At 33.5% G+C, this 26,923-nt stretch overlaps 3 protein-coding genes across 3 annotated transcripts in view; 2 read left to right on the forward strand and 1 right to left on the reverse strand.

Moving 5' to 3' along the window:
- LOC131146858 (zinc finger protein VAR3, chloroplastic) overlaps nucleotides 1–1,452 on the forward strand; it is a 77,664-nt gene extending 76,212 nt beyond the window's left edge. The window contains exons 6-7 of the mRNA XM_058096670.1: nucleotides 782–880; nucleotides 984–1,452. Coding sequence (XP_057952653.1) covers nucleotides 782–880; nucleotides 984–1,062 — 178 coding nt within the window. The 3' untranslated portion in view covers nucleotides 1,063–1,452. The remainder of the gene's footprint in view (nucleotides 1–781; nucleotides 881–983) is intronic.
- Nucleotides 1,453–9,215: 7,763 nt separating this feature from the next.
- On the reverse strand, nucleotides 9,216–17,661 carry LOC131145890 (agamous-like MADS-box protein AGL8). The gene is made up of 4 exons (XM_058095070.1): nucleotides 16,856–17,661; nucleotides 10,189–10,294; nucleotides 9,892–10,046; nucleotides 9,216–9,402 (listed from the first exon to the last, which is right to left on the reverse strand). Exons 1-4 carry the CDS (start codon nucleotides 17,653–17,655, stop codon nucleotides 9,216–9,218), a joined length of 1,248 nt encoding a protein of 415 aa, XP_057951053.1. The 5' UTR covers nucleotides 17,656–17,661.
- A 205-nt stretch (nucleotides 17,662–17,866) lies between these two features.
- On the forward strand, nucleotides 17,867–26,089 carry LOC131145891 (DExH-box ATP-dependent RNA helicase DExH15 chloroplastic-like). The gene is made up of 4 exons (XM_058095071.1): nucleotides 17,867–17,872; nucleotides 18,078–18,135; nucleotides 25,246–25,382; nucleotides 25,772–26,089. Exons 1-4 carry the CDS (start codon nucleotides 17,867–17,869, stop codon nucleotides 26,087–26,089), a joined length of 519 nt encoding a protein of 172 aa, XP_057951054.1.
- Nucleotides 26,090–26,923: the final 834 nt, after the last annotated feature.

The raw sequence follows: 26,923 nt of genomic DNA on the forward strand, positions 1-26,923 counted from the left end.
ATAACCCATTCATATTGGGCTCTGGAAAACCCTTGAGTGCTTGAGTTTGTAAGGGTAATTGGAATGGCTTACCTTTACTCTCCTTCAGCCCTTACTGTGTATGTTGTATCTCTTTTTTGAGTGTCCTTGATGGTTTAGTGGGGGTTCCAACTCCCACTCTTGGCAACGGGGTTGGAATATAACTTCTACCGATACTAAAGTAGTGACCTTAGTAGCCGGTTTGAGGTTCTAGGTGGTGGATGTACAATATCTTCCGCATATCAGATTCATGCAAATTTTTGCATTTTCATTAGCGTTATGACTTATTAAATCCTTAGATTATGACCATTCTATTTTTAGGAATAAATATTTCATGAACCAAACGTAGTCTAGGTGTATGAATTGGCTAAAATGTACCTCAGGTCTATGGCTGGCTTAATGTCCAGGAGTATTGAGAGAAGACTAATGACGCTACATCTTTTGTTGTTATTTTTGCATTATAACAAATGACAGCTCCAAAAACCATATTATCCCTTGTCAATAAACATTTAGTAGAAAAAGAAGGAAAGAGGTAAGACAAGTGAGAAAAATAAAATAGCTGGAATATTATTCTGGCCCCTCCCCAAGATGGTAAAGAGACACAAGTACAATGTTACTGATAGATAATCATCTTAGATGTGGTTGATTTCCTTTTTTAAAAAGATTTTCGAATTTCTGGGCTTATAGCATTGACAATTTCTGTAATATTTTTCAATAATTTGTTATTCTTCTGCAGCTCTGTAATTTTAGTTTCTGTATGCAGGTGTGGGTTCATGAATTTTGCTAGCAATAGAACTTGTTTGCGATGTCGAGAGCTGCGACCTAAGAGGCAGTTGAATCCTGGAGAGTGGGAATGCCCATCGTGAGCCCCCCCTTCTCTTATTCGAAACACATGCGCGTATCAAAATTTTTTTCACACTTGTTGTCATCTATTTCTTGTTTAACATGTGAATTGCATTTTGTAGATGTGATTTCTTGAACTACAGAAGGAACATGGCGTGCCTGAAGTGCAATTGCAAACGCCCAGAAGAGACAGAAAGGTAGTATGAGAAGAATATATTCGAGTGCTTTATTAACTGGCGGCTATTTATTAATCCATGGAAATCATGTGGAGCATATTGTCTGATGGAATTCCCCCATAGACCCAATACAGAAAGGTGGATGCAAGCGAAGTTGATTTGTTTTAACTCCATACAGTTCTCTTTTGAGATATGAGAGCTTCGGCAAGCTATGTAATTTTGATTATTTCCGTTTCTTTGTTCTAAGGCCTTCAAGTATTTTTTTTTTTCCTGCACGATAAAACTAGAAGGAAATATGAGAAAGGATTTTGTGATTGCTAGCAACTAGTGTGTACAGTATACAATTGAAAATGTCATCTCTTTTCCGTGTTATATTTAAGCATAATACACAAGATGGTACTGAATTCATTATAAATTGCATTCAACTACAACAACTTCAAGACTTAATAGCTATTAAGTCATAATAAAATTTTAAATTTATCCCTAAATCTTAATGCATTCTTTGAGTAATTATGTCTCCTTTTGATAGGCTCATTTTTGACTTTACATTTAGTTTATAATTATCAAATACTATTTCTTTTAAAATTATATTTTTTTTGTTTTCTAGATAACCAAATTATGTTACAAGAAACATTTGTTATGGTAATACTTGTTGTGAAAACAAATTGAGTAAAACCTATATGTGTGACGCCTCGATTTTCGTATAATTTTTTTTCTTTTATAAATAATAATAAATAAGTATTCACTCAGCATCCACAACATTCACAAATCGGTCACGTCAACAATCCTACTATCATTCATACGACCTGACCCGTATTGGGTACCGAGTAAAAAATTATTTTATTAAACAACCTAACAGCGGAAGATAGTATATACATATCGGTCAGGAAACAATACCTAGTGTATCAATATATATATATACACAATACTATCTTATATTCAATAACAATACAACCCTAGGGAATCATACCTCCTTAGTCTAAACTCACCCTGTATATTAGGGTTTCAGCTCCCTACTATCACGGAACTCTGTCACCCGGTTGGTCTCTACTCCTTGAAAAATTTAGATAAATTGGGTGAAATATATTTCAGTAAGAAGGAATAAATTATTTAAAGTGTGTGACCATATGAGTTCAATTATAATACACTTTACTTTACAAACCATCGTTTCATCTGAGAAAATACATTGATATACACATTCATAATCACATAGATATACAACACAAGTTTTTATAAGTTTTAAAATTATTTTTTAAATTCAATAATTTCCAACACATATTTATTGCGAAATTCCTGAGAATAGGGAAGGTTACTCGCCCATACAGGTAGCTTTCTTCTACCCTAACACGTTATGCAACCAGATATAACCACATCTGATACCTATCAGGGCACTCACCTTACTCAGTAAGCCCTTAGACGTAGAGTTTTACTTCGCCTCAATTATTAATATTATTAACTCACACGGTTTCATTTCTCAATTTTGTCATTCTTTATTTCTCAATTTCCATTCTTTATTTCATTTCTTATTTTAGCCAATTTTATTATTCTTTCACTTTTCGTTTCCATTTTACTTTCCAGCTCATGAGTATCCTCGGTATCAAATACCAACATCGCGTCTACAACTCATGGCCACCCTAAGGATCTTTCTATCCATGCCATGCTTCCCCCCATGGTCAAGATTGTGCTGCCCGAAGGCTGAATCTAACCGCGGTTGGCCGACCCGGTTAGATCAAAGTATCATATCACATATCGCATCTGTAGTACGACTAGCCGGCCTATAACCCTGATCTGGACTTAGGGGCCCCAACAACCCTACAAAATGGCACAGTCGATTATCATGCAACATGCTCCAAGAGTCCGTGTTGTTGCACTAACACCACTAACAACGGTACAGTGCTCAATATCATAACTATCAATCAGGGTTCACTACCACATACCCGCAATCATTATGCGGTATTGGTATTTTATCAATTATATTCTAGTATATTTTAATTCAGTTCAATATAAATATTCTCAACGTTTGTGATTTTTTTTTCTTTCCTTTAAACGTCTAATAATTCAAAAAAAAAAAACCCATAAAAAATCATAAAATGCCAAAAAAAAAAATCACAATAGTTTTTTAGGAAAAATTCCAAAAATATTTTCAAACTTTGACTTCTATGAGTTTTGTCTTAATTTTATTTGTACTATTTTGAAGTTCAGGAAAAATATTGAAAAATCATAAAAGTCACAAAAATGTTTTCACACTTAGAAAAAATCACAAAAACATTTTCAAGGTCCAAGAAATCATTTTTACCCCGAATAAACCCAAAACCTCCCAAGGTTTCAAAAATGTCAATTTTCCTTCCTTAAAAAAAATCCTATAAATTTCAAAATACCTGGGAGTAATTTTTTGTAAAAACCTATTTTCTCGATTTTCCAATCTCAAAGATTGCAAAGAAGGGCATTGAACTTTTCGATAAATGATATGCCCCGATTCTAAGGGAATACCTATATGTTATTTTTTTTCTGGTATTTGTTTTACAATTTTAAAAAGGGAGTAATTTTAAAGGCTTATTAAATTAATTTTGGAATAATTTTTGAATAATTTGGTACCGTTCGTAAGAACGGCCGCGTAGGGGGTGCGAATACCTTCCCCTCGCGTACCCGTATTCCCGAGCCCATCTCTGATAACGTAGACCAATTCTACCCTTAATTGGGTAGTAATCAAGTGTTCTAACCACACTAAAAGGTTAGTGGCACTCCATTACACCATTTTTCATGAAAATTTAAATTCACTTTTCATTCGCTTCGTTCCGCCTGGGAACGTCGCGACAATTATTATTAATTCAATAGCATTGAAAAATAAAAATTTTAGCAATAAAAAAATTAATCTATGGAATTTCTAAAATATCAAAATTTCCTAGTTTGAATACATTATAAGCCCTTAACTACATTTAATTTTTCAAATTAATCTTCATTGCCTTTCTATATGAATACTTCATTTGGTATGATTTTCTACTAATCACCCCCCCTAAAACAAAAAAAACAAAAAACGAATGTCACTTAGATGACCAAGTGTGTTCTAGCTTCACTCAAAATGCACCGATCAATTATGCAGTTAAACACCTGGTCCTAGAATCAATCAATTGTGAAACTCAAGGTTTTTCCATTCACAACCATTATGCCAAAATCCATAAAACAAGTTCAATATTCTGTGGTGCACATTCATATGATTTATCACAACTCCCAAACCTATTCAATGCATCACAACATTTCTACAACCAGTTTTCCATTTAGATTTATTTATCCTACCCATAACTTAGTCCAAAATCGAGTAACTAAATGTTAACTCAAACAAACCTCTTCATGCCAGGATATGTAAATTAAAGATAGAATAGGCAAATTATACTTGTGAGTCTTCCACTCCTCCTCCTTTATTCTCTCTATCGGTTGAATTTCCTCTACTTGTGAATAGGTCCCTTCACTCTCGATTCTCACTCTTTTCCTCTCCTCCTTACTACCCAAGTGGCTCTCTATGATCTCCAATTTTTTTTACTTCTCCCTTCCCTTTTCCTTTCTCTCAGCCTCTCCATTTATAGGCCAAAAATAGAAAGCAAATCCTTTGATTGCCCCCCTAATTTCCCTATTTTCAAACATGGATTGGGTTTCTTGGGTAGCCATATTTGCTGCCAAGCTACTGCAGGCAATATAGAGGGTAGGGTAGCTGCTACAGGTAGGGGTGGCAAAACGAGTTCACAGGTCAGGTCTGGGTGGATTGAAAACGGGTCGGATCGTAAAGCGGAATAGGGTGACTGGAGGGTCCCCCATTTTGCCAGGCCTAGCTATATGGGTAGTCGAATAGGGTGCTTGTTTGTAAGGGCAACAATGGTAATGGCTGCAAAGGGGAATTCTAGGGTGACTGGAGGGTGAGGTAAAGATAGGAAAGGCCAGGGACAGTTGGGCTCAAAGGAATTTGGGCCTACCTACTTTTTTTTGGGCTAAGAGTGATTTAAATTTGGGTTTTGTGTGCGCAAGTGCAAGGATCCTAGAAGAGTAGGCTTGAAGATCCAAAGATGAGCCAGAAGCTGCTTTTCCTTTTTTTGTATTTTTTTATTTTCATTTTTTTGTATTTTTGATGTATTTAATTGGAATATATAAAATTTGTGACATGATATAAAAGGATGCAAAAATACAATTTATTGTCGGGAGTGTTGGGGGGGGGGGGGGGGACGATAGTTAGAATACTAGGCGAGAGTAGCAATATAAAGAAAGACCATAGAGGGCATCTTTGATTTAACCAAAAAATTTACCAATTTTCAAAAGGAAAAATGACAATTCCATTTATTAAAATTTGGAAATTTTCAAAAATTCTCTCAAAATTATTTTAAAAATTTAGAATTTAATGCCCGTTTGGCTATATAAGGTTCGGATAAAATTAGCTGTGCATATATAGAATAGTCCATTCATTGTCATTAGTAAATTTGACCTTACTTAATAACATGCACATGACCAAGTAGCAAAAAGAAAATGATATGATTTTTTTGCACTACACATGTACATAATTAATATTTATTCATTAATTGTGTTTTTTTGCACCTTTTCTTTCTTTAAAATTACATCACAATAACATGAATTATGATAGATCTATGGATGAAATATAAACAACAACAACAACAACAAAACTAAGTCTTAAGTCCCACTAGATGGGGTCGACTATATGAGTCATTTACCGCCAATTTATGCGATTATGGACCATTTTTTTTTACAAATGTAGGGTTATTAAATCCTTATTCAGTATCTCATTCCAAGTTATTTTAGGTTTAGCCCTACCCCTTCTATAACCCCCCATAGTAACTAACTCACTCTTCCTCACTGGTGCACTATATGACCTACGTTGCAAGTGCCCAAACCATCTAAGTCGTCCCTCCCTTATCTTATCTTCTATTGGAGTTACACCTAACTTATCATGAATATGTTCTTTTTTTAATTTATCTTTCAGTGTTATGCCACTAATCCATCTAAGCATTCTCATCTTGGCAACTTTTACATTTTTAATATTCTGTTTTTTCGTTGCCTAGCATTTTGATTCATATAGCATAGCTGGTCGTATAGTCGTCCTATAAAACTTTCCTTTTTTAATTTTAAGGGTATTCTACGATCACAAAACATACTTTTCACTTTATGCATCACATCATTTTCAATTTCTCTTTCAGGTTGCATAATAGATCTAAGGTATCAAAACCTACAAGTGCTATGTATTCTTCATCATCAATTTTAACTGTCTTCAATATTCTTTCGATCATTACTAAAATTATATTTCCATATATTCTATCTTATTTATGCTTATCATAAAGCCTTTAGATTCTAAAGCTTCTCTCCATAATTCAAAGTTAGTCTCTACTTTGCCCCTAGTTTTATCAATCAATACAATATCATCTGCAAATAACATATACCATGACACCTCATTTTGAATGTTTTTAGTCAGTTGGTCCATCACTAAACCAAAAAGATAACGGTTCGAGGTAGATCCTTGATGTACATAATGGTGATTGGAAATTCTCTAGTTTCTCCATATATAATCCTTACTATAATGCCCCGACCCTCCTAAGTGGGCCCGGAGTGCTACTAATCCCTTCATTTACCCAATAATCCACATGCTAATATCATTTATGCAGCGGAAAACATAACTAAAATCTTTCAACAAATATAACATCAAAGTTTTCTACATCCATCTACATTCTAACATACATCATACTTTTATCTGTAGTCATAAAAATACTTATCTCCAAAACATAACCTAGACCTCCAGTATTCACAAACACCAGTATATTTCACAACCATCCATTATTCAGAAGACTTAAAACATAAAACATAAAATATCTACATCCCAAAATATTATCAAAATTATACCTTTTTTTCTCCAAAAGTACTATAAAATCTCAAGCTCTCTAAGCTCAATCTCGAGGAGGTCTTGAAAAAAAATACAGTTATATTCGGGTGAGACACATCTCAGTAAGGGAAGAAACAATATATTAAAACAGTGTGTGACCAACATGAGTTTATAATCAACATAATATTTAACATTTGAAAATCATTGACATAATTTCTAAAATCATTTTCTGATCCTATTCAAACACAAGTAATATATTTTACCTACGAGATTACCTAAGGATGAGGGTGATTACCCGCCCATACAAGTAGCACCTCTCTACTCTGATACATTAGGCAACCCAAAGGTCACAACAGAAACATATCAGGGCACTCACCTTACTCAGTAAGCCCTCAAGTGATAAATTAATCTCGTACTCAATCAATTCATACAAAAGTTTATCGGCGAAGGCTCACAAGACTAGGGAAATCTACCCGCTCATACAAGTAGTTTCCCTCTGCCCTAGCACGTTATGTAGTCTACTACTACACCTAATACAACCAAGGCACTCGCCTTTCTCAGCAAGCCCTCGGACGAAGAGTTTGCCTCGCCCAAACGTAACATGTTCTACTCGCATAGATACTTATAATACCATAATACATTATTTTGTTTGCCATTATTCTGCATCTCTCAGCTATTCATGTTTTCACTTTTTACTTTTCATTTCGTTTCACTTTATGTGGCTCTTCCTCATTTTACATTATTCACATTTCACATTTCATATCTATTTCATTTATTTCCATTTTCATTTCATACCCAGCATTTTTCAGCTGTCATACATTTACCCAACATCTTTCAGCTGTTTTACCCAACATATTTCAACTGTTTATATGGTTGCATTAACACACACACAAGCAGCATATTTCATATAACATTTTCATACTTAGTTCATTTCTTGAATATCATACATCTCATACATGTATCATATTTCCACACAGTATTCATATTTACTCATGCCACACAATTTAGTATAAAATTCATAAATTGCCTGAAAATAAGCGAACCCACACTTAACATTCATATACTAGAAAATACCTTTAATTTCTTATATAATTCATCAGAAAATTACTTTTCACTTTCTTCCGTTTACTTTCACATATACATAACTATATAAGCATTCCTAGGCTCAAAAACATAGTTTTACATGATTGACATTTTAAATCCACATAAAAGCATCTATATATATATATATATATATATATATATATATATATATATATATATATATATATACATATACATATACGTAAGTAACACATCATTCTTTTTAATTCATGAAAAACCTGATTTAATATATAAATTTCCCTCTTACCTAAATTCTCGAACTACACCGACAGAAATCCCACACAAATGCCAGCGGCGCTCACCCGGACGTTGATTCAAAAACCCTAATTCCATTAAATTATTCCTAAATAAAATACTATTTAAATATTTCTTAGGGCCATAATTTTTCAAATAAATAGTTATACTCGCAAATATAACCAATTTGTCAAATTTCTCAAATCCCACTCTCACTTTGGAGTGAGACCTAGAAAACCCCAATTGGAAGTTTACCTACGTCAACATGATAACAATCGCGACTAAGACCATACGGTGGTGTCCGATCGTCGATTTAATGGCTGATTTAAAGAAAAATTATGAAATTAAGAAAAAATTGCCTTACTTCAGGAATAGTACCTAAGCCACTTCCACGACAAATCTGCTACAGTAGAAATGTCGACAGTGGAACTAGGAATCCAACAACACCTTCTGTTTCCCGATCCGCCACAAATCCGTCGAGAAATTGAGAGAGAGAGAGAGATGAAGACGGAGGGAGGCTGCGCAAGAGAATTCCAGGGGGCCGTGAGTCTTCTCTGGATTTTAAAATCTTTCAATTCTTCTTGACTCTTCAGGAAGGATTGTTAAATTATATATATATATATATATATATATATATATATATATATATATATATATAAAACATAATATCTTATTATATTATATTATTTAATTAATAATAAAATATTTAACTATTTTAATTAATTTTTTAAAATTTTAATTTAATTTAATTTAATTATTGATTGATTGATTGATTTATTTATTTATTTATTTATTATTATTATTTATTTTTTGGAATCACTACATTCTCCCCTCCTTAAAAAGAATTTCGTCCTCGAAATTTTACTAACTAATCATCTTTTCACATCACTAATATTTATTAACTCATGCAGTTTAGTTTATATCACCAAATAAACTGCTATATCATCTAAAATTAAATACGATCATCATTATCTTAAACATGAATTCATACTTGCCCCTCTAGCATTCTCTGGCTCAGGCTGGATCAACGAGTAAACTCGTGCTGGACCACCTCTGTCAAGTGGTATTGGCTGTTTTCCTTGATCCTGATTCTGTGCAGGCACTACATGCAACAGTTCCCGACAATTCTTTTTAACATGCCCTGGTTTACTGTACCTGAAACAGGTAGGAATCCGAAACCAGCATTCTCCCATATGCCTCTTGTTACATGTTTGACACACGGGGTAGGACTGATTACCCTGATAACCGGGACCCACTGCATCTTTTCCTTTCTTCCCTGACCCCTGACTGATCTTAGCTTGGAAACTAGATGGTGCAGGCCTCTTCTTCTGCTCTATAGGCTATGTACTGCTTTAGATGCTCTTTTCCAGCACCGAAGCCTTATCAACCAAATCTGAAAAATTCTGAACCTGAAACCCCACCACTAACTCATAAATTCTGCGCCTCGGGCCTTTTTCAAATTTCCTGGCCTTCCTTACTTCATTAGGGATAAAAAATGGAGCAAAACATGACAATTCAACAAACTTGGACGCATATTCACCGACCGTCATATTCCCCTGTGTCAGATTAGTAAATTCTTCAATCTTTTCCTCTCTGATAGATGAAGGAAAATACCTGTCAAAGAACAGTTCCTTGAATCTCTACCAAGTAAGAACTATTTTTACTACCCTCTGATTCTCTAGCAGCTTCACAGAAAGCCACCAGCGCTTTGCCTCTCCAGTCATCTTGAATGCAGCATAACGGACCTTATTCTCGTCTGTGCAGTCAAGTACTTCCAATATCTCTTCTATTTGTTGAACCTAGTTCTCTGCAATCACCGGATCAGGTCCCCCTTCAAAAGTAGGAGGGTTCAACTTCATAAATTCCTTGATGCTACTGCCCTTATCTGCAGTTGGGTTGTTTTGTTCTCTAGAATCCTTTCTCATTTCTACCCTGACTTACTGGGCTATTCCTCTTCAACATCATAGATGTATCAATTTCCTTTTCACTGGAGGTCTCCGAATCATCCCTTCCTTCTACCTCTACGTCCTCATCTCTAGGATCCATCCTAAAAATAGGACAAGAAAAAGATATAAACCTCATATCATAATCCCAACAACACAATTATATAATTTAAATCCAACATATATCCAAGTTCCCCATATAAGGACTAGTCTCACGGCTAGGAAACATCACCGTCGTTGGATTTGCCACGGTTTTCTGAGATCGTCAACTGAATCAGAAAATCACAGAAGTTCGCCAAGGGATTTCTGCCTCCAAACTATAAGACAAAATCTTATACTTCCCTACACCAAACCTACTTCTCAACACCTAACCTACCCATCTCTTATTTTTCATCCTAACTCATTCCTATACTCTAGTATAAATCATCTCTAACCTAATACTCCAACATATCTATATCTAGGCGATGTGTAATTAATCACACTTCTGGCTGGACATTGCTCTAATACCATCTGTAACGCCCTAACCCCCCCTAAGTGGGCTCAGAGTAATACTAATCCCTTCATTTACCTAATAATCCACATGCTAATATCATTTATGTAGCGGAAAATATAACTAAAATCTTTCAACAATTATAACATCAGAGTTTTCTACATCCATCTACATTCTAACATACATCATATATCCATCTGTATTCACATAAATACATATCTCCAAAACATAACCTACACCTCTAGTATTCACAATCACCAGTATGTTTCACAACCATCCATTATTTAGAAGACTTAAAACATAAAACATAAGATACCTACATCCCAAAATATTATCAAAATTATACCTTTTTTCCTCCAAAAGTACTATAAAATCTCGAGCTCTCTAAGCTCAATCTTGAGGAGGTCCTGAAAAAAAAATACATTTATATTCGGGTGAGACACATCTCAGTAAAGGAAGAAACAATATATTAAAACAGTGTGTAGCCAACATGAGTTTATAATCAACATAGTATTTAACATTTGAAAATCGTTGACCTAATTTCTGAAATCATTTTCTGATCCTATTCAAACACAAGTAAGATATTTTACCCATGAGATTATCTAAGGATAGGGGTGATTACCCGCCCATACAAGTAGCACCCCTCTACTCTGATACATTAGGCAATCCAAAGGTCACAATAGAAACATATTAGGGCACTCACCTTACTCAGTAAGCCATCAAATGATAAATTAATCTCGTACTCACTCAATTCATACAAAAGTTTACCGGCGAAGGCTCACAAGACTAAGGAAATCTACTCGCCCATACAAGTAGTTTCCCTCTACCCTAGCACGTTATGTAGTCTATTGCTACACTTGATACAACCAGGGCACTCGCCTTTCTCAGCAAGCCCTCGGGCAAAGAGTTTGTCTCGCCCAAACGTAGCATGTTCTACTAGCATAGATACTTATAATACTATAATACATTATTTTGTTTGCCATCATTCTACATCTCTTAGCTGTTCATATTTTCACCTTTTTATTTTCATTTCATTTCACTTGACGTGACTCTTTCTCATTTTACATTGTTCACATTTCACATTTCATTTCTATTTCATTCATTTCTATTTTCATTTCATTTCATTTCATATCCATCATCTTTCAATTGTTTTACCCAACATCTTTCAGCTGTTTTACCTAACATTTTTCGGCTGTCATACATTTACTCAACATCTTTCAGCAGTTTTACCCAACATCTTTCAGCTGTTTTACCAAACATTTTTTAGCTGTCATATATTTACCCAACATCTTTCAGCTATTTTACCCAGTATATTTCAGTTGTTTACATAGTTGCATTAACACACACAAGTAGCATATTTCATATAACATTTTCATACTTAGTTCATTTCCTGAATATCATACATCTTATACGTATATCATATTTCCACACAACATTCATATTTACTCATGCCACAGAATTTAGCATAAAATTCATAAATTGCCTAAAAATAAGCCAACCCACACTTAACATTCATATACTAGAAAAATACTTTTCACTTTCTTCCATTTACTTAATTCATTTACATAATTCATCAGAAAAATACTTATATAGTTATATAAGTATTCCTAAGCTCAAAAACATGGTTTTACATGGTTGGCATTTTAAATCTACATAAAAGCATATATATACGTAAGTAACACATCATTCTTTTTAATTTATGAAAAACCTGATTTAATATATAAATTTCCCCCTTGCCTCAATTCTCGAACTACACTGACAGGAATTCCACACAGATGCCCGTGGTGCTCACCCGGACCCTGATTCAAAAACCCTAGTTCCATTAAATTATTCCTAAATAAAATACTATTTAAATATTTCTTAGGGTCATAATCTTCCAAATAAATAGTTATACCCGCAAATACAACCAATTTGTCAAATTTTTCAAATCTCACTCTCACTTTGGAGTGGGGTTTAGAAAACCTCAATTGGAAGTTTACCTACGTCAAAATGACGACAATCGCGACTAGGACCACATGGTGGTGTTCGATCGTCGATTTAACGAATAATTTAAAGAAAAATTGAAAAATTAAAAAAAAATTGCCTTATCCTAGGAATAGTACCTAAACCGCTTCCACAACAAATCTGTTCCAGTAAAAATGTCGGCAGCGGAACCAAGAATCCAACGACCCTTCCGTCCCGATTCGTCGCAAATTCGTCGAGAAATTGAGAGAGAGAGAGAGAGATAGAGAGACGGAGACGGAGGGGGGCTGCATAGGAGAATTCCATGGGGGGCGTGAGTCTTCTCTAGATTTTAAAATCTTTTAATCCTTCCTGACTCTTCAGGAAGGATTGTTAAATTATATATTTATATATATATATATATATATATATATATATATATATATATATATAACATAATATATTATATTATTATATTATATTATATAATTTAATTAATAATAAAATATTTAATTATTTTAATTAATTTTTATAAAAATTTAATTTAATTTAATTTAATTATTTATTGATTCATTTATTTATTTATTATTTATTATTTATTATTTATTATTTTTAATTTTTAGTTTTTTTATTTTTTGGAATCACTACACTTACATTAGTCATTACTCCATCGTACATATCCTTAATGACATCAATATACCTACTATGTACACCTTTTTTTTTTTTTTTTTAAACCCACCATAGTACTTCTCTAAGTACCCTATGGAATATGATCTACTAAAATTTTAATTAAAGCTTAAAATATATTAAAATATTTAAAAATTTGAAGAAAAAAAATTATTAATATGGTAGTTTGATTTGATCATTTTCTAAATGTGATTGGCCTAATAACTATGATAAATGAAGGCATTGCCTTCATGCGAAATTAAACCCAAAACCTCTTATTACTAGGAAATCTAGTAGCATGCCCACTTCGACCAACCCTCGGTGAGAATTGGTAAACTATTATTTATATAATAAACTATAAAATAAATACTTCAAAAAAAAAAAAGGGAACATGACCAAATACTCATCTTATGAGTTTTGAATCAATCTAAAAAAGTTGGTAAACCTAAGCCGTCAAAAGAAAATTCTCTCTCTCAATCAAGAAAAGTACAACGAAGATTTGTTAAAGAAATTTAAAATGCATAGTGTGAAATTCATTTGAAATTTATAAATAACAAAAACATTTTATGATGAAAGTTTACGATGAAAAATTGAGTATTTCATGCAATTAAGGGATCATAATCAATTGCATTATTGACCGAGATTAAAGCTTTTACTTACGAATAAATTAAAATTAAAATGTATAGTGTGTCGTAATTAATTCATTAGCTTTAGGCAAAGTAATGTTGATTAATTAAATCAAATAGGTATAATCTATCATAATGAATACAGATCAGGTGAGCAAAAGTATTGCTGATTAATTCAATGGGATACAACCAGATCATTAATTAACCAAATAGAATTTTTAGGTATATTTGATTTAACACCAATGAACTAAAAGAATTAAGGATTTAATGGCTAACCCATTTTGGATTGTACGAAATTTCCTTCGGGGGTTCTATTAACGGATTAGCACCAATGAACTAAAAGAATTAAGGATTTAATGGCTAGCCCATTTTGGATTGTACAAAATTTCCTTTGGGGGTTCTATTAATGGATTGCATATAATGCAATTAATGGAATGTATTAAAGATAGAGCTACCTATACTTGACATTCGGCCTTTCCCTCAGTTTAATGTCCAATTCACTGTTTACAACAATAGCAACAATATTATTATTATCAAAACAAGAAAATTTCAAAACAAGAAAAAGTATTTTTGGCACTTAGCTTTTGTCGGTTTTTTTTTTTTTTTTTTCTCGAAACTCTAGATCTCATATGAGTCCTTTAGATCCATCAAAGTTTACATTACATTTTATTCAAGTTCATACAAATCCAAACCTAAAATTCGAATTCTAAGATTTCCAACTTATGGAAGTACAATTTAATTGGAGATATTTTTAATTCCCTTATGTTTGTTCGCTTTGTTGGATTGAGGGCGAAACTTTAGAGCATTTATTTAGGTTTGATTTTCTATTATGCATAGTGAGAAGAAAGTTCACATTATATTGACCAAGAATTGAGCGTTTCATGCAACTAAGAGGCCGTAATCAATTACATTATTGATTGAGATTAATTCTCTTAAAAATAAAATGCACAATCTCTCATAAGTAATTAATAATATTTTCATATAAAATTAATTAATGAATACATTCCAAGTGACAAAGTAATATTGATTAATTAAATTAGATACATATAATCTCCCATAATTAATTAGTTGATAAACACACAATAAACACATAAAATATGCTTGGGGTTTCTCTTTACGGAGTGCATGTAATGCAGTGAATGGAATCCATTATTATTCAAGATATTTATAAGCATGTGCAGGTGCAAGATACATTGATAATTGAGCATTGATCAAATTTTAAAAATGATGCTTGCTTTAAAAATTAATAAATGCTTTAAATTTTTTGTGCAATTAAATAGCAGTAATTGAGCATTGGGAATATAGAATTCTTATTTTATATACCAAAATAAGCCCACAAATAGGGAGAAAGTGCAGTGCATTTCGATAGCTTATACTTGTAATAGCCATAAATATCCAAAATTAAAAATTAGTGAGTGATTGTTGTCATCGTTTGAACGATAGATTTATGTCATGGTATTTATGATACGATATTTTGGTAGATCGGTGTTATTTTGTATAATATGCTTTTGTTTATTTCCGTACTATTAATTTATTTTTTTTGTTTTTTCTACTTTAACATCGTAAGTCATTGAATAAAATTTGCCTAGTAAAATTTAATTAATATTTCAAAATTTAAAAACTAAAGTATTAAAAAAATATATTAGAGAATGAATTCTAATTATGGGTTCATTAAGAATTTTTAAGTTTATTAAATTCATTTTTTATATCTCTATGATTGATTCAATATCCCAATAGTTTATATATATACGTATGAATATGGCAAGTCAATTGAATGATTGTATTGAGTTTTCTTATTTAGAAAGACTAATAGTATTGATATTTATACGAATATTTTGGTCAATGATAACAACATGTAATCTTGTGACCAATAATAACAAAAGAAAGGATGATCTCAAATTCTACAATCTTATCAGTATATTGGGAAAGTAGGAAATAGAATTGAAGCAATAAAACCAAATGATCTAAAGAGGGACTTGCATGCATAGTGGAAGGCTAGAGTGTGCCCCCAATATGGTAACAAATCCTTAACATTGAAAAACAAGTTAAAATACACGTTAGAAGATTTTTAATGTATACTATTTTATAATTTTATTATTTTTAATCATATTTTTATAATATTATATTATTTGAAGATTAAATTTAGTCTTTTAAATTAAGTTTTTAGTTTTATAAATATTAACCAAACATTTTTAATTTCTTCTAACTTTTGATTTTTGTTTTTAGTTTTTCTTGCTGCATTTTTTGACAATAATACCAATTTTAACTAGTTAGGATTGTTTTGTGTCTTATAATTTATTACTTGAAGGATGGGACATTTTTACTCAAATGCACGTACAATATATATAAATAAGAATAAATTGAAGGTCAATAAAGAAAAAAATTAAGAAATATTTAATCTTTATTATTATTCAAAATATTTATAAGCATATGTAAGTATAGGTAATTGAGCATTAATCAATTTTTTAAAATGATGCTTGCTTTAAAAATTAATAAATGCTTTAAATTTTTTGTGCAATTAAATAGCAGTAATTACATATATATATATATATATATATATATATATATATATATATATATATATAAGGTGTTTATAAATAATTAAGTACTAAAAAGAAAACGATATGATTTTGTTTATATATATTATCAAATATCAATTGGACAGATTGAAATGCACAATATGTATGTGTATAAATACAATTTATTTATTATATTTTTGTGCAATTTTTTATCTCTAGAATTACAATATGAATTATTTCAAATCTTTGGATGAAATCTGATCCACTAAAATTTTAATTATAACTCAAAATTTATTAAAATATTTTCAAATAAACCACAACAAAAAATTATCAACTTGGTAGTTCAGATCATACTCTTCACAATTTAAGTAATACAAAGAGAGAAAAAAAAAAAAAAAAAAAAAAACCTAAAAATCACTAGACCAGAAACTGCTGTGGAAGTTGTTAGCAGCGTGTGTGTTGGTGGCATCCCCAATCAACGGCAGCATCGTATTCATATCCTCCCCTGCTCCTCCCGTCGCCGCCGAGCCGCCGCCTCCTCCAAACCCTCCTAGACTGTTTATACTCTGATCCCCGTTCACGCTTGACGAGTTGAGCAGCTCCATCAGCCACCGGTGACTCTGCATCGCCTCCGCCCCCAAATTCCCAACCTCCAGCCCCACGGCCGAAGCCGCCTGCAGGTGGTCCTGCTGATGGTTACTCTCTCCAGCACCACCAGTACTCCCGCCGCTGCTACCACTACCGCCGGACAAACCAAAAGAGTCCATGCGGCGGCGGATGTCGTTGAGGTAATGGTCGAGGAGCCAGCCGAGGTCGTGGAGGTCGGGAAGGGAGAGGGCGTGGAGAGAGGCTTTGCCGGCGAGAGCGCGGTACATGAGGTTGGCGACTTCCTTTTCGCGGTTCTCCTTGAGCTGTTTCTTGAGCTGGTCGCGGGCCTTGGAGATGCGCTGGCGAAGGAAGCTCTCCTGGTTCACCATCTTCTTGCTCTGCTCCATCTCCGGCATCTTGCGGAACTTGGAGAGGACGCGGTGGGCGCCGGCGGGGGAGGGCCAGACCTCGGGCTTGGAGTCGTAGGGGCTGTATATGATGGCGCAGGCGTCGATGCCGCACAGGGTGCTCAGCTCGCTCACCTTCTTCATCAGCCCCTTCTTCCTCTTCTTGAAGGTCGCCTTCCTGGCCGAGTCGTTGGTGATGTATGCCAACTTTACCTTCTTCCTTGTCATGTTGATACTGAGATTGCGAGGGGATGAGAGAAGTGACAAAATGAGGGGATATATATAGGCAGTAATTTGACTTTCCCTTTTTGTTATTTTAAAGTTGTATTTATTACGCAGTAATTATACATGCATCTTACGCGTATATATGTATTATGGGTAGAAGCACGTGTGCGGGGATAAACGCAAAATAAATACGTGGAATTATTTTTTATCAATTATGCAGGTAGGTACATATATTCACATTAAATATAGGGAAAGTTTGAAATGCTGCCACAGTTTATATGGGAACAAGGTTGTTCAGTTTCAAAACCGAAAACAAAATTTAAATTGACCTGAAATAAAATCCCTCGTGCTAAACCAAAGTTGTCATAATGTGTCAAAGATTACAATGCATGGACTGTGTCATGTTAGTCTTTTCTCCTTCTCAGGTTGTCATTAATGCTGCACTCTACTTGAGGCTTAGAAAAGGTCCAGATTCACAGGAGGGCAATGTGGAGGACAGCAGATCTTTTGAACCCTCAAAAAGACGGTAGCATTGAACGAGATGCATGCGTTGAGTATTTGTTAGAATCAAACGCAAATCTGTGAGAGTAAAGTTGGATTGTCTCGATCATCCAAAATCCGAAAGCTCAAAAGATATCATATTAACTAATTCTTCTATCCACATAAATGTGTCCCTTACTGCAATTTTGGTTATATTTTTGTAATTTAATTCTTGCCATTATTGTTTGTTTTAATAAATAGGCAATTTAATGCTTCTTTTTTTCTCTCTGTTTCCATTTTTAAGAAAATCCACAAATTACGGTGCTTGTATAATCTCGAGGCCTATTTAGTTGGTAAGTATTAACTACTTAAGAATCCTTTGCATATATTTACCTTTAATTATTTCTTTAATATATTTATTACTATCAGTAATTATTATTTGGAACATTTAGCTAGGCTGCCCTCCACTACACAAAGCCTATCTTTTGTTAAGGTGGGTCCCTTCAAAAAAATTTTATCTCTTTTTTTTTTTTTTTTTTTAAACGATAATCAATATTGATATTTAGATTGTTCCTATCAAATCATGCTATTTATCACAAAAAAATTATCAAAAGATTTTCATTTTTTAAAAGTGATTTGGATTTTTAAGGTTGATTGAATTTCTTTACGCCCATGGTATAATTTTTATTACATTGCTCACGAAAATCTCTTACAATAATTTTTTTGTGATAACCTATTAATTCGATGTTATTAAGGTTGAGTCATAACTATCAATTGTGTGTGTCGAACATGCTCCTTGGTTTCTAATAAACTATATCAATTAAGAAATATAAAGACATCTAATTCTGATAAGCAATTTGTGTATGCCATTTGTTTAGGAATGAGATTTGTCCACTTGAAAGAAAATTTTAAGCTATCCAATTAAGTCATCAAAGTACATTTTCAAAAAAAAAAAAATCTCTCAAACTACCATTATCAAGCATGCTATAACTTTATTTTTAATGTTTTACAATAATCAATTAATTGAAATCGAGAAATAGAAATGCAAGAAATTAACAGTCAAGTTTCATGTAAAAGAAGAATTTGTAGATGGATGAGATTTAAGTCAAATAATGTACAAAGAAACATATAATTGATGGAAATTTAGTGTGAACTCATTTGTTCTGGTTGATGTGTGCTACAAGCTAACACTTTGTGAAAGCTTAACAACCATGTAAAGCTAACTATGGAGTTTTTCAATGCATTATTGTGACTTTGTAGATGAATTTGGAATAGTATACATATCTTGGTACCAACTTATACACTTTTCAATTAACACTATTTAGGTCTTTACATATTCCTTAGCCATGTATAAAAGAGTTTATATTCCTATATATAAGCCTTAAGGCACTAAATATATCCCTTCCTTTTAGAGACATCTCCCTATTCTTTATGGTTACCTAAGTACTCATTTCCTATGCAGGTCAAAAAGAGCCCTTGGTGAAAGCCTCAACACCTACGATAAATTATTGCATCAACATTACTGTTGACCCATAGGTCACGCCCGATTTTGATTATGACAAATACTCTTTATATACTTAATGGGTGTTTGAGAATATGTGTAAGAACCAAAACTGTCAAAATCATAATACACATGCACATGAAGACAATGAAGAACTAAAGACAAATCTCTTATTAAGTGTTGTTATATATATTCCTCTTGCAAATTTGGCCTGTAATAGTAAATGAGGTTATTTGGTTTGTAATAAGCACACACAACACATGCATGGTTTAATCTGTAAGTTCAAACCAAATAGTGACCTAGAAATGACCTTTGGTGTCTTAGATTTGGACACAAAATGATCTTAGGACACTCACTCATGCATACATATGTTTGAATATTTGACTTAGGTAATTGCATGCTTGAAAAAAGACAAAAATGTACAAGTCTTGTACTTTCGGTCGACCGACCCACACAGGTCATTTTCTCCTGGTCGACCAAAACCGGTCCGGGTCAACATGTTGACCACAGTCCAATCGACCGAGCCCTTACAGTTCATTTGACCCCAATCGACCGAACCACCTACGAGTCAACATTTTGACCTCCCGATCGACCGACCACTTTTGTACTCTAACTACCTAGTCGACCGGAGGGTCCTTGGGAAATTTTCCAGCGGTCTGGTCGACCGAACTAGGTAGTTCAAAATGGTCCGATCGACCGAATCTCGAAAATTTGAGAAATCGCCCACTTCCGGTTGACCAAGCCCTCAGTTCAAAAACCTCCTGGTCGACCGAACCATTTGAGTCCTGATCAACTGAAACATTTCTGGTCGACCGGACCTCTCGGGTTGCCATAATTTTTACCGCGGATAAATAATTTTTAAACAGGGTTAAAATGGTTTAAGTGTCATTAAACTTTTCCAACAATCATTAATAAGTCCCCAACGGTCAAAAATTTTGGTATGTCTATATATACCATTTCAATTGGGAGAATTAAGAATCAATTAGAAAATATACTCAAAAATTCTCTCTCAAGCCAAAACATCCTACTTCTCATACCCTTGCTAAATCCACTCAAACTTACCTTCTCTATCCTTCTATATCATTTATAAGTACATTGAGTGATATTGTTTAGAGGTTTGCTCTCATTGTTTAAAGTGCTTTGAATCGATTTTTCATACGAGAGCATAACCTAAGTATTCTTAGGAGACTTTTCTAATAAGCCTATCCTAAGAAAACTTGTTAAACTTCCGAGTGTTGCATTATCATTGCAATAACTTAGGAAGTTTGTATTTGCATTTGGCTTGCAAAACTATTTTCAAACGTATTAAAATATCTTGTGGTATTCATATTGATATTCTTGTGAAAAGATATTTGTGTGTGTTATATTAATCTTTGTGGCAATATTCATTCAAATCTATATCATTTGCTGAAATACAAAGATTACTTATATCTTGCAATCCAAGCATACATATATTCATGTGATTGAGACATTCTATTGATTGATATTATTGAGGCTTGTTTGATATTTTGTGTGAACACGTTTGATTGAATATTTTGAAATACACAGATTATTATTGATACTCTCACGTACTCACTACACTAATAGAAAATATCTTTGAGAGTTAAACTATCTAGACAACACTGAGCTTACATTATTAAATCATATGTGGTGTATGTGATACTGTGCGAATTTGTGGTACAAATCTGCTTTACGTGAAAGCACCCCTGTATTGTACCTTTTGATTGTATATCTGAGAGATTCCAGGCGTGGCCTGAGGGGGCGGTAATCCAGTCCGGTAAGGATTGGTGTAAAGTTTGAGGTCAGCCCTGTGATAATTTCACCTGATTGTATAGGTGCCGCTCCACCCGTTTAAGTGAGCAAGTTATTGTGATAACCCTTGTGCTGGTTAGCTAAGGCGGGAACATAGGCAGTTGGCCGAACCTTGATAACATATCTGCGTGTCACCCTTTATTTACTGATTTCTGGTGCTTGTGCGATTAATTAAACTGCTTCATTTAATTTTTTATATATTTATATTATTCGTGTTAGATTGACAGTAGGGTTGTGAATATACTGCTGTTAGGAGAAGTACCTAGGGGATAAATTTTAAAAGTACCAATTCACCCCCCCTCTTGGGATCACAGTAAAGCTAACTATTACTAAACTAATTCATGTTATAACTAAGCATACAATAAAATTTTCTAGCAATGTGTATGTGAGACAACTAAAAACAAGAAGTCATATGTAATTTTGGGGACCGTAGAGTTCGTAGTTGGAATTCGGGTTAAGGTAAGGGGGTTTAGTTTATATCAGTTACTTTTTGAAATCGGGATCGGTAAGCTTGTAGGCTATAATCATATGTATGTTTTGGTAACTTATTTGGGGAAATCTATCGGGTAAATTACGGAATTTTTGGGTTATAGTTTTCGAGAAAATTTGGGGATTTCGGGCATCATCTCTACTTTGTTTGGAAAACCGTTTGTTTTGTTTAAACTATATTATTGAGATAACTGTTATCCATATTTGTATAAACTGTATACTTGAATTAGGAAACGATATGATTTGTCGTAAACCAAATAAGTGTGGTATGTATAGTTGTATGTAATTGTTCTAGGTATTTTCTAAAACAGTTATGTGGCGGCTAATTACTGTATGCTGATATGTATAGGAGTGTGAGCTCCAAAATGATTACAGGTTTTGTGAAATTGGGTAGTGGCGGCCAATTACCGTACGTCACGCCATGTACCGGTGTGAAAATCGTGGGCGAGAGTGTCCGGCTCTATATCCGAGGGTGTGAAATATCACTACGTATCCCGGCTGGTCATTGAGGGGTGTGAGCTACACTGTATTGGCAATGTAATCACTGTGAAGCTTCAGGTTTCATGGAGTAGTTGCGTGTTGACAATGTAATCGTTGTGAAGCTTCGGATTCATGGAGTAGTTGTGTACTAGTGTGAGCTACATCGTATTGGCAATGTAATCGCCGTGAAGTTTCGGGTTTCATAGCGTAGTTGCGTATTAGTGTGACGACATTGATTGTATGTTTTGGGTATCGTATGTACTGAAATGAATTTGTGAAAATACTGAAACGGTATGGAAATGTTTTCGAACTGTACTATATTGTATTGTATAATGTTATGTTTTGCGTAAAATGACACTGTTATGCCACACACTGATATAATCCGCTTTCTTCCTTACTAAGAGGTGTCTTACCCCGAATGTACGTACAATGTTTTCAAGTCCATCAGGTAGTTGTAATTAGCATCCTAGCAATCGGAAGCAGGGGTGTCACTAGCTGCCGTTAGTATCTGATTAGGTACGAGATTTTGTAACTGGGTTGTCGTGATGGTTTTTGTAGACACCCGGGGTATGTACGGTATTTATGGGATTGTATACCTTAGTATTGTATGGGTTCATGTATCTTAACTTTGTACAGACTCTGGTATGGTATGTTATATAGATAGATGAAACATTTTCCGCTGTGTAACTAATGAGTATAGATGTATATGTGCATGTGTATAAAACCAAATGATCTAAAGAGGGACTTGCATGCATAGTGGGAGGCTAGAATGTGCCCCCAATATGGTAACATATCCTTCACATTGAAAAACAAGTTAAAATACACGTTAGAAGATTTTTAATGTATATTATTTTGTAATTTTATTATTTTTAAACATATTTTTATAATTTTATTTTATTTGAAGATTAAAATTATTTTTTTAAATTAAGTTTTTAATTTGTTTTAATTTTATAAATATTAACTAAATATTTTTAATTTCTTCTAGCTTTTGATTTTTGTTTTTAGTTTTTCTTTTTGCATTTTCCTTTAGTCTACAATTTTAACTTGTTAGGATAGTTTTAAGGTTGATTGAATTTCTTTACGCCCATGGTATAATTTTTATTACATTGCTCACGAAAATCTCTTACAATAATTTTTTTGTGATAACCTAGTAATTCGATGTTATTAAGGTTGAGTCATAACTATCAATTGTGTGTGTCAAACATGCTCCTTTGTTTCTAATAAACTATATCAATTAAGAAATATAAAGACATCTAATTCTTATAAGCAATTTGTGTATGCCATTTGTTTAGGAATGAGATTTGTCCACTTGAAAGAAAATTTTGAGCTATCCAATTAATTCATCAAAGTACCGTTTCAAAAAAAAAAAAAAAAATCTCTCAATGTACCATTATCAAGCATGCTATAACTTTATTTTTAATGTTTTACAATAATCAATTAATTGAAATCGAGAAATAACAATGCAAGAAATTAATAGTCAAGTTTCATGTAAAAGAAGAATTTGTAGATGGATGAGATTTAAGTCAAATAATGTATAAAAAAACATATAATTGATGGAAATTTAGTTTGAACTCATTGGTTCTAGTTGATGTGTGTGCTACAAGCTAACACTTTGTAAAACCTTAACAACCATGTAAAGCTAACTATGGAGATTGTCAATGCATTCTTGTGACTCCATAGATGAATTTGGAACAGTATACATATCTTGGTACCAACTCGTACACTTTTCTATTAACACTATTTAGGTCTTTACATATTCCTTAGTCATGTATAAAAGTGTTTCTATTCCTATAAATAGGCCATAAGGCACAAAATATATCCCTTCCTTTTAGAGAAATCTCCCTATTCTTTATGATTACCTAAGTACTCATTTCCTATGCCGGTCAAAAAGAGCCCTTGGTGAAAGCCTCAACACCTACAATAATTTATTACATCAACATTACCAAACTAACTCATGTTATAACTAAGCATACAATAAAAGTTTCTAGCAATGTGTATTTGAGACAACTGAAAACAAGAAGTCATAAGCACGTGAATCATGACAAAAATAATAGGCAGCGGAGTGTAAGCCTCTAGGTGAGCTACAAGAAGGTAGATTAGGAAAATGACATTCATCACAAGTTTGCGATATCATGGGTTAACGTAACAAGGAAAGAGAGTAGGAGAATTGTGTCTTATTATATTTTTCTTGCCAAGTTAGCTAGTGATAATCACTAACTTATGATGAATAAAATCACTTAGTAGATTATCATATGCCTAAGGAAGGGCCGTGACTAGATTACTAGCCACTATCGAATTGAAAAAATGAAGAAGGTGGAGCAAAAAGTTGTTTTACTCTAACAACTCCCAAGAAATGCCCACATCAACATAGTGTGAGAATGTTATGAAATAGGTTTTTTTTTTTTTTAATTTTAATAAATCAATACAATTCTCTCTCTCTCTCTCTCTCTCTCTCTCTCTCCCTTCTTCCTCTTAGCTCTCTCTGAGCTTCTCACACTTCTACACTCTCTCTGTGCTGTGTATATACATCTTCTATAGCCCTCCTTTTATAGGCTTGGAATATTAAATCACAATTAAGTAAAATCAATACAAATGGAAGTTTATAATGAAGAGATTAATGGAGAGATAATTCCACCAAGTTTTCTGACTCAACAACGCGTCGTCTCCTGACTGTCTTCTACTCCATCTCTAACAAATATATGGCTCCCCTTTTTACCCTTCTTATTGACAGACCTTACAAATGTCACAAGCATACCTTCATGCTGTGGAATGTTATAAGGAACAGAGAAACAAAGTTTCACGTTTAAAGAAGAGGATTGCACGCACATAAGGCTTTAAAGAATATAAGAAAATTATGGATATGACTAAATTAACTGAAGAAAAGATTAAACGGTTGAAGGCTAGATCAAACCGTTTGATTAGTCGAATGGAGCAAATTGAACCATATGGTTGGAAAGAATTTCTGCAGGTAATATCAGTGTACCTAGCTGTTCATTTCTCGGCATTCTAAAATATTTTTTTATACAGTTATTTATTTGTTGATTGGAAGTGCAATTGACATATTAATCCAGTCAGCTACATTTATACAATAGAAAACATATTGATATAGAGTGATATATTAGATTCACGTATATACTTTGACTAATTAATGAAAGAAAAAAAACATAGTTGATGCGTTTTGTATGCCTCGTTAAGATCAACTGGACGAATATTTTCTTGTCTCGATTTTATACAAGCACAATACCTCCTTTTTCTAGTACTTCTGTTCATGTTCTTTTTATTCAACAAAGGAGTTGAGTCGATGCATTTTTTTCTCTTCCTACATACTTTGACATCACTGGTTCTTTGTTCTTTTAGATCAGCAATGTTATACATGAAACTAGGGCATTGTATATCAATTCGCACGTAATATTTCCTCTTGGTGAAACTGCTGCTGCAATTCAAGGAGAAAATGAACTTCGGCTTGCAATGGTTCTTCGGAATAAAATCTTACTAGATCTAAAGCCTCCACAGCTTGCTGCTGTCTATGGAAGTCTAGTTTCTGAAGGGATTAAAGTTCGGCCTTGGAAGAATAACAAGCATGGTTCAAATTTTCCTGACGTGTGGACCTGTCCTTTTCTGGCGAGTGAGCTGAGAAGACGTCATTTTGGTTGTAACAAGGGACTCATGATGTGAAATGCATGCTCAAATTTGAAGGATGGCCAAACATCCTCTTACTCTATGGTAATAATTGAAATTTTTACTCTTAAAAACATACCACGCACTACTAGTTGCACTTTAAAAAGAGAGAAAAATTAAATAAGCAAATACAGATGGATATGGCTTTAGTGATCAGCTTAAAATCTCTCTAGTGAATGTGGAAAGTAGTTAAAATAGCCTGGTACTTTAGTTTCCTTCTTGCAACTATATTAATGAACCATCTACCACTGTATTGGATGTCATCAGTTTTTTGGATGAACAATTTGAATTCAAGAAAAACATGGGGTAAAGGTAAGCTTATTAGAGAAATAGCGCATCGTCTTCTTACATCATCTAGTCCGCATTAGAGTTGATAAATAAGATGTAGCATTCTTTGCATACAAATACTTTGTGGTTTGGATTGCCAATTTTCTGGTATGGTTGAAGCCTGGGCCTCTGGTCTAACCTGGAGGGAAATTATGATGGACTGTGCAATGGACGAGGGAGATCTAGCTCATCCTTTACGGCGAACAATTGATTTACCAGCTCAGGTAACCCAATTTCAGCAGATAGCACTTCTCTATCGATTGATTTCTGATCATAGGGTGCATGGCCAAGTGTCACGGTCCGACTATTTTCAAACCGTTGTGAAGGGTCGTGCAGTGCTAGCTAAAGCACTCTTGTTTAACTAGCCAGCCTATCGTTTACCAACATTCATCCACGAAACACTTTCATTAGCATTCATTCAAATAGCAGCGGAAACAGTAATCAATTCATAAAAGCCGTGGTAAGCAAGAAGTAAACATTGAAGCAAACGTAATTCATTAACAA

The sequence above is a fragment of the Malania oleifera genome, chromosome 13 (genome assembly GCF_029873635.1).
Source record: "Malania oleifera isolate guangnan ecotype guangnan chromosome 13, ASM2987363v1, whole genome shotgun sequence".
Taxonomy (NCBI): domain Eukaryota; kingdom Viridiplantae; phylum Streptophyta; class Magnoliopsida; order Santalales; family Ximeniaceae; genus Malania; species Malania oleifera.

What these genes read in the sequence shown, in the direction of transcription:
- LOC131145890 (XM_058095070.1), bottom strand. Translation starts at nt 17,655, where the DNA reads ATGACAAGGAAGAAGGTAAAGTTGGCATACATCACCAACGACTCGGCC. An exon ending in AACTTCCACAGCAGTTTCTG is followed by an intron (nt 10,295 to 16,855) that starts GTCTAGTGATTT and finishes TCCTATTTTTAG; the next exon opens with GATGGATCCTAGAGATGAGG. An exon ending in GTAAAAATAGTTCTTACTTG is followed by an intron (nt 9,403 to 9,891) that starts GTAGAGATTCAA and finishes TACCTGTTTCAG; the next exon opens with GTACAGTAAACCAGGGCATG.
- LOC131145891 (XM_058095071.1), top strand. An exon ending in AGGTCCAGATTCACAGGAGG is followed by an intron (nt 18,136 to 25,245) that starts GCAATGTGGAGG and finishes CACGCACATAAG; the next exon opens with GCTTTAAAGAATATAAGAAA. An exon ending in GTTGGAAAGAATTTCTGCAG is followed by an intron (nt 25,383 to 25,771) that starts GTAATATCAGTG and finishes TTGTTCTTTTAG; the next exon opens with ATCAGCAATGTTATACATGA.